Source organism: Callorhinus ursinus, unplaced genomic scaffold, assembly GCF_003265705.2.
Source record: "Callorhinus ursinus isolate GAN/ISIS: 27379988/994484 unplaced genomic scaffold, GSC_fseal_2.0 scaffold16, whole genome shotgun sequence".
Taxonomy (NCBI): Eukaryota; Metazoa; Chordata; class Mammalia; order Carnivora; family Otariidae; genus Callorhinus; species Callorhinus ursinus.
Genome location: NW_027397078.1, coordinates 42784271 through 42797365, shown reverse-complemented (window position 1 = coordinate 42797365; position 13095 = coordinate 42784271). Strand labels below are relative to the sequence as shown.

Here is a 13095-nt window from a genome sequence, read left to right as displayed (position 1 = left end):
CGTGTGTGTGTGTATTTAAGTATTTGTGTATATACACATGCATTATATATATTAGTATTATATTAGTATACGTATATATACGTAAGTATATATGTATATATATACCAATGGAAGTTAAAGGGTTACTTTAGTACTCTTTGTGACTTTCTTGGAAGTTCTGCTTTTAATCAGATCTGGCAAGACCATCATACACCCGTCTACACCACATCCATCGATATACTTCCTATGTTGTTTCATGGGTTATCTAATGACGCACACATAGAACGATTATCATCCCCCTCCGTCCTAGAAAACCACGGACCTTCCGTATTAATTTAAGTGTTCCAGAAGGAATGGGTTTCCTGAAGTCCCCCCATTATGCCAGAAATTGTGCATAGGATTATGGGATTTATCAGACAATATCTTGAGCCGTTGAAAAACACAATTTATTGAGTTTTCTTATTTCAACAGAACACACGTGTCCCTGAATTTGCATATCGTTCATGGTATTTGCAGTCCACGTTTTCAGCTCATCGTATACAACTTAATTCTCTCCTTGCAGTTGGAGATCGTGAAGTGCCAGCCGACGCTGAGTTTATTACAAGAAAGGAAGCCTTCGTTAATTATGTTGATGGATGCTGTGCCCTGTGTGTGTCACCGCTCAATGCCTACCATGCTGGCCTTGTGGATGGCTTCCTTTGTATATACGGATCTGCAGGGAGTATTAGCCGTCATGATCTGTCCACTGGCCTCTGATAAATGTGTGTGCAGAAGACAGCACAACCGAGGGTGTCATGCTCGCGTCATATTCATCAGCTGCATTATGTCCCTTCTGGGTCATTAATGCATAAGTGCATGGCCAATAATGATGGAACGTCTGCCTGCTACCGTGAACCCGGGTGCTCACTGGGTCCGATCACGAGCAGCCCCTCCGGGAGCAAGGATGAACGGCACCTGTTGGTAGGCAAATAATCCCTCATCTCCAGACACAAGCTTTCCCGTGGTGAGACGGACAAATGTTGCATTGCCCTGACCCCTGGTTTTCCACGTTTCATATTCCAGAGGACTATGGAAATATATGGTAGCCAGGAAGGGCTCAGGAAATATCGTGAGTGAAGAAGGGGCTCTGTGTCTCCCCAGAAACAGCCCAGGATGTTGGCGACCACGTGCAGATTCCAGCCCCGTGCAAACGTCTGGTGCAGTTGTTGACAGAACCATCGCGGGCACGTCCGTGACCTGTCATGCATCCCAGAACACCGCGTAAAATCCTTGAAAGCTTCGAGGGAAAACCTGAATCAGCACGGGGGAGTTTATTCATAGCATGGGGTTTCACAAACAGTGATATAAGAGGCTGTGAATATATGCTTACAAATGGATGGATGGATTAGCTCCCCCCAAAGTTAAAAAAGTTTGGGAAACTCAAACCAAAACAGGTATTTTCCCCTGGATGCATACAGATGCCTGTAACATCCCAAGGATTATTGCTCCCAAAGCGAGGCCAGCCTGGAAGAAACAGTTCCAGAAGAGATTAAGGATCTGTCACCTTGGGAACAATGCATAGGGATCCTTATGGATTGAATTGTGTCCCCCACAAGAAAGATGTGCTGGATTCCTACCCTCAGGATCGCAGAACACGACCTTGCACGGAAATAGGGTTTTTACAGAGGCAACTGAGTTAACGTGAGGTCTTTAGAATGGGGCTCTAACCCTATATGACTGATGAACTTATAAAAAAAAGGAATATGGGCACCGAAGGCCATGGGCAGAGGGAATGTCATGTGCAGGTGCACAGGGGAAGATGGTCCTGTGAGGATGGAGGCAGAGCTGGGGGGTATGCATGTGTAAAAATTTGCTGGCCATCACCACGACTCCAGACAGGAACCTGGAACAGATTCTCCGCCAGAGCCTCAGGAAGGGACCAGCCAGGCCCTGCCTGGATCTCAGAGGCCCAGCCTCCAGAACTGGCAGAGAATAAACTCCTGTGGTTCTAAGCCACCCAGTCTCTGGTCCTTTGTTACGGCCCCCCCAGGACACCCACACAATGAGCACAAGCTGTTGCATGAAATCAAAATTGCTTGGTATGCAGCCCGAAAATGTGCACTTTCCCGAGGATGTTAATTTGTTCCATCTTTGCAAGAAGAGGGGAAGCGAATATAGAACAAGCAAATCTTCCACCTTGAACGTGAGCCGCTAGGAAACAAGCCTGTTTGTTTTTTAAGATTTCATTTATTAGAGAGAGAGAAAGAGAGAGAGAGCACAAGCAGGGGGGAACTGCAGGCAAAGGGAGAGGGAGAAGCAGGCTCCCTGCTCTGTGGGGACCCTGGGATCATGACCTGAGCCGAAGGCAGATGCCTGACGGACTGAGCCACCCAGGCGCCCCAAGAAGCAAGTGTTTTGTGGGGGAGGAACCCATGGGGAGGATCTTTGTGGACAAGGCTCCACGATGCATGGACACCCACTTATCGGTTTTACCCACAGAGGAGCATCTTCGTTAGTGACACCTGGAGTAGCCATTTCTTGGTCCACGAGGTTCTGCTACCCTCTGCACCTGGAAGCACCCTCGTGTGTCCTGAGGACGGGAACCAGGACAGGGGCACTCGCCTGCTTTGGGGCTGAGGAGGGCAGACAGCATGGCGCCATGTCCTTCCTCACCCAAGGCATCCTAGGACACAGCCATGTGTTTTAGGAGGTGAGGTTCATAAGATAATCAGAGCATGAATTGTCCTCAACGGAGATGCAATGGGCTTCCCCAGGAGCAGTCACCCTCAGGGCATGATCAAAGCTGGGGTAGCTCAGACAAGACCCATCGAGGACCTCTTTGGTCCTTGGCGGCTGATGGCTACAGGAGGCTGAGCACTCAGACGGGCCGAGGTGCAGGGCAGGGAGCGGGTAGAGCTGAGTGCGCTATGGTGTCCAATGGCTCTGTCAGACACCAGCCTCGACACTGCTGGGAAGGTATTTTCTTAGATGGGGCTAACGCTGAAATCAGAAGATTTGGAGTAAAGCAGGTCACACTGCATAATGTGGGTGGGCCTTGTCTAATCAGTTGAAGGCCTGAAGAGGAAAGATAGAATTCTCCTCCAAAGAAGAAGGAATTTGGCCTCAAGAGTGTAGCCTGGAAATTCTGCCTGAATTATCAGTCTTTTGGCTCAAGATGGGAACACTGACTCTTAGTTGCATCTCTAGCCTGCTGGTCTACATTGCAAATTTGGGATTTGGCAATCCCTCCAATCCGTGAGCCAATTCCTTAAAGCAAATCAGCCCATCTCTCTCTCTCTCATACATACATATAAAATATCTATAAATATTTACATATGTGTTTTTAACTTAAATGATACTCTTCTTACCCTCCTCCTGCAAAATGACACGCCTTTTTTGACAAAGCTATCCATTTCTTCGTGAGTCAATTTCAGCGATTACAAACAATTTTCAAGAGACTCTGCCCATCTTTTCCTTTGGGGAAGTATTCTAGTGGAGGAATGTTCTGGCACAGCCTCCCTGAGCAGACAAACCTTCTCATGGGTAACAGCCCACTTGGATTCTGGAACGCTTTATAATACTGTGATTTATGCCTTTGCAAGAACATGAATTTCCAGCAAACCAGTCTTGGCAATTATCACTAATCGCCAGCGATGTTTACATCAGGTGGAAGCCGAGGACCAAGTCTTTTCATGCGGCAAAGCAGAGTGTTTTAAGCCCAAGTGGTTCTCACGTTTTAACGTGCATCAGAATCTCCTAGAGTGCTTGTTAGAAGTCTGACTGCCCGGCTCCCCACCCGCAGGGTTTGGACTGAGCAGGTCTGGGGTGCGGTCTCGGCATCTGCATTTCTAGTAACTTTTCAGGGGATGCTGATGCTGCTGGCCTGGGGACCACACTCCAAACACTGGAACCCTGAGTGGTCTCATTCTCTTTTAATTTTTTAAGATTTATTTATTTTAGAGAGACAGAGTGAGAGAGCAGGGCAGGAGGGGTAGAGAGAGAGGGACAAGCAGACCCCTGCTGAGCGCAGAACCCAATGCAGGACTCGATCCCACGACCCTGAAATCCTGACCTGCGCTGAAATCAAGAGTTGGACGCGTAACTGACTGAGCCAGCCAGGCGCCCCTCATTGTCTTTTAATAAACATTTAGCAAAGAAAGTGATGCAGCTCAGTGCCTGTTATTTGACTTTTTGTACACAAAGCTGCAAGGACATTCATACCTACACTCACACGCATGCACACACATTCGTGCACAAAGCACAGAGGACTGCACAGCCACACTCACATGCGTGCCCACATGCTCACACACATGCACTTGCACCCTGGTGCACACACATACCTTGCCCGAGCTCCCTTAGGGCATCACAAAGGAGCAGCCCCTCAGCAGCACAGCTGTCCCCCACCCCCGGGCCTTTGCTTCACTCACTTCCTCTGTGCACAGGGGACACAGGCGCTTGGGCAGCCCCTTCCCCAGGCCCCTCCTCAGGGAGCCACCTGCCCCCAGGAGCCACAGATGCAATCCCGCCCTCTCGCCCCCAAGGGGAAATCCCAGTGAGGGTTCTCCCTGACCCCACAGCTATAAGCGCAGAACCCACCCTTCCACGCAGGAGCCAGGTTGACTATCAGATGGGTGAGAACACCCTGGGAAGACCCCAGCCCTGCTTTCCTGGCAGCTGGCCCCTCGCTGTGCAGGAACACGACACCGTAAAGCACCCCCAGGGCTGCACAGCTGAGCCACCTTCCTTCCATGCGTCCGCAGGCCCAGGTGCTGAGCGTGCCCACCCCAGTGCACATCCCGGAGCTGCTCCTGGAACGCAAGCCCCGCTCGACCAAGCATCCAGGTTCTTCCAAGCGTGGTGTCTACACCATGCACAGTTAGAGCTGCACACACACAAACATAAACATGCACCCCACTCACACTCACAGACTCTTGTATCCTTAAGGAGGAGATAGCGGAAAACACAGATAAGAATGTGGTGCTTCCCACACCACCAGGGGTCACCCGGATGCACCACACAGAGTTAGCGGGTTGCACTTGCAATTACGAGCAAAGGAGAATGTGTCATTACTTCTGATACCCACTCCTTGCCCAACTTCTGTCTTTCCGTTTTTCTACCAAAAAAGAAAAAAAAAATCACACAGCTAAGCTGCCTGAGGATACGATGCATGTGATTTGATGATGATGGATGCTAAGTGCACTTCCTATGGTGATTATTTCAGGATACACGCAAGTAGCAAATCATTACCTTGTACACCTGACACTAACATAGTATGTAGCAATTATAACATTGTGTTATAACATATATAATGTCTGTAACAGAATGACATTATAACATATATAATGTCACATTATATAACAATTATAACATTGCAACATATACAATGTTACACTGTATAACAATTAAAACAATGAAACATTGTAATGTGTATGTTACATTATATAGCAATTATAATGTTATAACATGTTATATAATAATTACAACACTATAATGTTATGTATGTGTGTTATATATAACAATTATAGTTACACTATAACATATGTTGTATAACAATTATAATTACAGTATAACATATAATGCTATATAACATTATATATTATTATATAATTACATATAACATCACATATTATATAATTATGACACTATGTCATACATATATGTTATGTAACAATTATAGTTACATATGTATAACACGTTATGTAACAATTATAATCCCACATTATATGTTATAACATATATAATGTTACATAACAATTATAATATTGAGATACAAACATAATTATTCAGCTATAGCAATTATACCTCAACAAAGAAATGCTATAAACAAAATATGCATTTGAGGATGCCGTAACAAAGAACACTACAAAATGTCTGCACGGAGTTTTTCAATGATTCTGCTAACAGAGCTGAGTCTAAATCAGTGGTTTTGTACTGTCGCGCTGGGATAGAATTTTGACTCTGAGTGATTGCCTAGTGATATTAAGGAAGATATATATATATATATATATATATATATATATATATTTTATATTTTTTAAAAAGCATATGCTTTGATTTCGTCATATGTAAAATGAGGATAGTAGTGTTTACTTAAAAGCATGTCTGTGCTGTATTCATGGGCGGGTACAGATAAAGTGCTTAAGTGCAAAATAGTAAATAATTAGTAGCTAATTGTCATTATGATTATTCATAAGACAGGTTTATAACAAACACTGGTCGGTGAGGTGCACCGTTTTCCTGTGATGCTGAGCACCGTGCCCCACGTGTCACCATGTCAGGCTCGCGAGGCTGACGGGCAACCTTGAGCCCCCCGGACGGTCAGCGGAGAGAGCACCCACCTGCCCTGAAGGTCATCCATGTTCAGCTCCCCAATGTAATGTGTGGCCGACGAGACGGCCAGCACCCTTGCGCTGCAACCAGGAGATCCAGACTCCTTCATGGTGTCCAGGAGGAGGTTGGTGAGCAGGAAGTGCCCCAGGTAGTTCAGGCCAAAGTGCTCCTCAAATCCGTCCCTGGTTTTCCTCTGAGGGACCATCATCACCCCGGCTGGAACAGAGGGGATTTCAGAGAGAGTTATGACATGAGATGGGGGAGCCGTTCCACAGGCGGCTCCAGGGATGGGGACGCATGGCCGGGCGCCAGCCAGGAGGATGGGCTCTGGTCCTCACTGCCATGTCACCTTCCTGGGCCTCAGGTTCCTGCTGCGTACACAGCGGGAAAGGTGCCAGGACATCAAGACGGCACCTGCAATGTGGCCGTCCAGCATGTGGAAGAACGTGAGAATGTCCCGAATCACCGGAAGATGCCCCCCGGCCGGCCCCGGGAAGTGAGTTCTCCTGGACTGAACAGCTGTCTGTACAAACAAAGGCTCCCTTGTTGGAGGAGCTTCCCGCACACGCTGGGACGCTGATGTCCTGCGGTCTGCAGGGTGGGGGGGGATGGAGCCCAGAGCCGAGTTCCCCAAACTCATGTTGCCATGGCACCCTCCCCCAATTCACAGGGCATCCCAGAAATGGATTCATTCTTCAGGGTGCCCTGTGCAAAATACTGACCCAAGTATGCACGCTGGCCGTCCCTGCCCCAGACCCCAGACCGGCCCTGTTATTCCACCAACACATTCATAAAAATCCACCAACACATTCATATACTCTGTGCTTGCTTCTGGCATTCTCCCCCAAGCTCAGAACAACTCTACCCCCGTCAGGGCAAAGCTCAGCCAGTGGCCCGTCCCCACATCCTTTCCATGGATGCTGGCTCCCGGATGTGCAGGAAACATGCCTGTCCCGTATCGGTCCGTGTCCTGGAGCAATCCAGCATGCTTGAATGTGCATCTGTTGGAGTACATGTATGTAATTGTGCTTACCTACTCGTATGTGTATGGATGTAGGTGTACTTCACATGTCTTCTGTGTGCATCTGTACATTTGTTGTAGACATGTTTGCATATGTTGCAGGTGCTTACATGCATTTGCACACATGTGCACACATAACCACACACAAACATATACAAACATATGTCCTTATACGTTTTCAGGCACATACATTTGTATTTATGCAAATATATCTATGTGTGTGCTTGCAGATGAAAACGGGCTGGTATTTATAAGTGTGTGAGCAAAGGTATTTGACTATGCCTCAGTGTTCACAGCTTATTTGTTTGCATATGTATTTATGTGTAATGCGTGCACACCAATATGGCCACTTGCACGGCATTCCTGCAAGTTTTTGTGTTGGTGCGTATTTTGAATTTGCAAATGAATCTGTATTTGTGTAGGATTTGCATGCACATAGGCATACCTACTTATTTGTGTGTGCATTTGTACATGCTTGTATTTCATGTGTATGCATTTCTCTGGGTGTATGTTTTGCATCTATGTATGTGTTTCTGTCTGTCTTTCATGTGCACATATAGATATATATTTGCACATGTACATGTGTATTTGGTGTGCATGCGTAGGCATTTCTACATGTAATTCTCTGTGCTTTCTATACATGTAGATAGACAGTTTTCCAGCTGGATTGCAGGGTCCCTCCCTGCGCACACAGGTCACAATGCACGCCCCATCACACCCGCGCCGACTCAGGATGCACTTTGTGCATTCATGACCTTACACATCCGGCCTCCGTGCAGGCTTATCACTGGTGGGGTGCTCAGGGCAAAGGAAACGTCTGACCCCGGCTGTGGGTTTCACAGCACCAATATAGTGTTTTGGGTGCAGTAAGGTGGTAAGTCACATTAAAGAGGTAGAAAGGAGAGCCCATAACCTCTACCCCATACACACCTGCTATGCTAAGTGCTTTTTTCCATGTCCCTTGAATGCTCAGCCCTCTGAAAACGGTCCAGGGGATTGAAAATGTGTCTCCTGAGCTTTACTACTACAGAACATCGCTCAGGTGGATGTACAGGGCGAGGACATCAATGGGGGAAATGAAGCCACATGGGGTCTTACACATTGAATAAAAGGTATATTTAAGAACACCCATAGTCACTCAACTGAGCTAAGAAGACATTCCCAAAGGGCACCCGGCCTCCATGGCGTCAAGCAGATGTGAAGTCTGGCATTTTGAGAACAGGTAAACACCTCCCTGGTGATGTCATTTTCTTGATTATTATATTCAGCGTGATGAAGCCAGATAAGCAGAACTCTGTCCATGCCTAGAGGATTACAGATTCCTAGTCGGGAGAGCCAGGCTCATCACGAACACTGGGCTTCTATGAGGCTGCTTGAGAGGGAAGCCAAGGTCAAGGCAGCTGGAAATGAGCCTCCAGATGGTTTTGACACTTGCTTCCTCAGGAGATGGAGTCTGTGTCCCATCCCTCGGATCTTGGCCACCGCATTAACTTTCTGCAATAAGCAGAATGTGGCAGCAGTGTGACAAGGCTTGGTCAGGGAAGACCCTGCGGCTCCCACCTGGTTGCTAGGCATGCTGGGGGGAACCAGTTTCATTTAAGAAGACTGGCTGGTATTTGCAACAACATAGATGGAACTAGAGGGTATTACGCTAAGCAAAATAAGTCAGTCAGAGAAAGACAAGTATCATATGATCTCACTGATAGGAGGAATTTGAGAAACAAGACCGAGGACCATAGGGGAAGGGAGGGAAAAATGAAACAAGATGAAACCAGAGAGGGAGACAAACCATAAGAGACTCTTAACTCTAGGGAACAAACCGAGGGTTGCTGGAGTGGTGGGGGGTGGGGGGGACGGGGTGGCTGGTGATGGACATTTGGGGAGGGTATGTGCTATGGTGAGCGCTGTGAATTGTGTAAGACTGATGAATCACAGACCTGTACCCCTGAAACAAATAATACATTATATGTTAAAAAAAAAAAAAAAAGAAGAAGAAGAAGACTGGCTGGTGCCCCTGAGACCGCCATATTGGAGAGAACCCATAGGGTCATCTGGTCAACCATCCTAGCTGAGCCCAAGTGATGGGCAGCACCAACTTCCCAGCACTGAAGCAAGCCATCTGGACATCCAGCTCCAGGTGAGCCGTCAGATAAACAGAAGCCCGAGCTGCAACTGCACAGGACACCCAGAGCTAGAACCGTTCAAATTCCTGTGCCCCAAAATTGCAAGCAATAGAAATGTTTATTTTTGAGCCACTAGGATTGGGGGTGGTTTGGAACACAGCAGTAGCCACTGGAATATCACTGCATGCATAAATGATCAATTCCTGGAATACCAGTGCACATGTAAATTATCAATTCCTGGAATATCACTGCAACACTAAATGATCAATTCCTGGAATACCAGTACAGGGGTAAATTATCAATTCCTGGAATATTACTGCATGCATAAATGATCAATTCCTAGAATACCGGTGCATGCATAAATGATCAATTCCTGGAATACCAGTGCATGCGTAAATTATCAATTCCTGGAATATCACTGCATGCATAAACTATCAATTCCTGGAATATTACTGCATGCCTAAATGATCAATTCCTGGAATACCAGTGCATGCATAAATTACCAATTCCTGGAATATCAATGCATGCATCAATTACCAATTCCTGGAATATCACTGCATGCATAAATTATCAGTTCCTAGAGTATCACTGCATGACTAAATTATCAATTCCTGGAATACTAGTGCATGCCCAATACCAATTCCTGACATATCAGTGCATGAGTACATTATCGATTCCTGGAACATCATAATGCATGCATAAATTATCAGCTCCTGGAGTATCACTGCATGACTAAATTATCAATTCCTGGAATACCAGTGCATACCCAATATCAATTCCTGGCATATCAGAGCATGCATAAATTACCAGTTCCTGGAATATCACTGCGTGCCTAAATTATCAATTCCCGGAATACCAGTGCATGCCTAGATTATGAATTCCTTGAATATCAGTGCATGCCCATTACCAATTCTTGGAATGTCAGTGCATGCCTAAATGATCAATTCCTGGAACACCCTGGCATGCATAAATTATTAATTCCTGGAATAGTAGTGCATGCCCATTACCAGTTCCTGGAATACTACTGCATGCCTCAATTATCAGTTCCTGGAATATCTCTGCAGGCATGCATTATCAAGTCCACGTTACAGAGCCCCATTTTGTGGGGCAAATGACTGTCACTAAACTCAGCCTTCAAGTATCCAAATTCATTGGAAAATAGCCCACATAATGGAATACAGGCAACTGCAGGGGATGTGAGGCTCCATGAGGATTATTCTGAATTTTGGGATATTACTCTCTAGTGAGTTCCAGGTCAATCTAGTTAGTTAAGAACAATCTGTCATAAAAGAAATAACTGTTGTGGGTTATTCCCTTCCTTGGCATGGCCTCTGAGTGCCCGGAAGTTGGTAGCAGAGCAAATGGCTAGGGGACTCTGGTCCACCAAACCTTGGGGCAGGTACACAGACCTTGGGTTTCACCTCCCCCCCCAGGTCTGAAGGGCTGGACTCCTTAGTTTTTTCCGGGGTGCAAATGGTCCACAGCCTCATCTCCTGAAGGCGTACAATATCGAACTCATGCCGTTTCTGTTACGGATTATCTACGATAATGTACATGACAAGCAAATGTGGGGTAACTGTTGAGCTGGGGGGGAAATGCCAGCACGGATCTTTGTTGGATGCAAGTTCTGGTGACAGATCATGGCACAAACTCACTGACCCAGGCCCTAAGAATTTGACAATAATGATGCTCTGGGCCAAGAGCGGGTTCAAGGTTACTCCAGAAATCATAACCCGTGTTTGCAGCACATTCTTGGCATTAACAGCATCACTGAGGAAAGCGTACTTTTAAAGAGCAGCGAGAACATCAGGGCCATGCATACAGTCGGTCGCCTCTTGGAAATGTCCAATCCATTCTGGGGCTCATGGAAGTGGGGTGGGGGATTCCAGCACCACGGAGGCTGCACCCAAAGCCGTCCTAATCCTAATCCTAATTCATGCTTGTGTCGCATACCGAGAATCTCCAAGTTCCTCTCTGTTCTAAAGCAAAATGTCCCAGACGCCTGCCTGTGCAGAGCATCATCGATCTCAGATGATAATACTTATTGAACATCTCACACGTGCTGAGGGAGAAACTTTAACTGCATCAGTGGAACTGGATTTGCGTTTTTGAGATATGGCCGTCACATGAGTGCATCGGAGGGTTGTCCCTTGATAGTGAGCATTGCTGAGACCTCAGAATCTCCCTTTGCCCGCTGAAAAGTGGGAAAAGGAAAATTAAAATATCCGCTCATTGATGCATGCGCTGGATTGGGAAGTGGACTTGCATGCAGAACATGTTGTTCTTTAGGCAGCAAAACAATGAAACAGAAAAGGTATGTCCTAATCATGCGGGAGGAGAGAGAGTTGTGTGTCTTGCGGAAGACAGGAAAGGCAGAAAGGAGAGAGAGAAGGGGGCACTTTCCGGCTGGTGGCACGTGGCCAGATGATGGCTTCACTTCACGACATGAGGAACATTTCAGAAATGCCACCATCACTCTGGGGAATGAACGCTACCCCTACCTTTAGAGTCACTGTCCCCGCCCAAGCTTTGGATTCTGTTGACTTACGCATTAGTGACACTCACAGAAAACAAAACCAAAGACGTCTGGAAGCTGGAAACCATGGTAGTCAGGAAAGGCATACAAAAATGTGGGGGCAGGGCAATAGAACATTCTGGAATGGAGCAATGAGCATTCTGATTCTGCCGGTAAAACATGAACAGGGAAGGGGTAGTCCACGTGCCTTGGAGAAGGACGCTGGGAAAATCTATAGGTCAATGAATGCCTGTGGTTCCAGGCAAGACTGGGGTGGCGATGAACCCACAGGTGCATGGGTACTGGGGTTGATTGCTTAGGGGTTAGTGAACCCACAGTCACATGTAGGCCAGTCAAAATGTTGAACTCAAAGGCAAAATTCCATGTGTCCAAAGTAAGTCTTCAATGTGAATACAATGGGAAACACATTGGTAAGACCGTCGTGTGGATGGGTCCCCATGGCACGCCCAGGCTTCATAATTCCCATTTCCACTCTGGAATAACTTTCTCCATGTTGTCATAAAAGGCCAATGTAACGCCCACCCCACACACCATGATGATGGTAAGGATCCAGTTGTTTACTGAGTATGTTTCTTAAATGGGCAACGAATCTTGACAGAAAGTACCATCCACTTGGATCTGCCATATGCATCATCGAGGACACCTGAGACCAGGTGCTTTACAACACACAACTCTTGGAAGAGCTTCGGGGTGACATGCTTCCGGGGTATCTGGATAATTGGAAAACCAGTGTATTTCTCATCCCACTTCCTAGAAGCTCATGAAGGGCATTTGCAAGAACAAAGGTGTTCAATGCAGGAGATGCAATGCACACCCACAGCCTCCAGCCTACTGTTCTGGCAGTTCTGGGATCATGGTAAATCACGTCAAACGGCACTGCACACGCCCACCACCAGAAGAACATCCAACTGCCTTCTGTTCTAGGAAAACCCATCACACAGCAGAAAACGGGGAGGGAGACACGTTGGAAAACAAACAGAAGGCATCGATGAGAAGTGGTCTACACACATTTGGATCCAATAATCCATTGATGCATGCATGTGTGGTGGTGATTCACTAGCTTCCGTGTTCCTGGAAGGGAGACCAGATGATGGCAGAGCCTGTTTTGCACAGGGGACGCCAAGTGC

The 13095-nt window shown here is 46.7% G+C and overlaps 1 protein-coding gene across 2 annotated transcripts in view; it reads right to left on the bottom strand.

Moving 5' to 3' along the window:
- Positions 1 to 13095, bottom strand: part of DHRSX (dehydrogenase/reductase X-linked) — a 152971-nt gene that overhangs the window by 20281 nt on the left and 119595 nt on the right. For both annotated transcript variants that reach the window (XM_025857413.2, XM_073902180.1), the window contains one exon: positions 6297 to 6504. In XM_025857413.2, coding sequence (XP_025713198.2) covers positions 6297 to 6504 — 208 coding nt within the window. The remainder of the gene's footprint in view (positions 1 to 6296; positions 6505 to 13095) is intronic.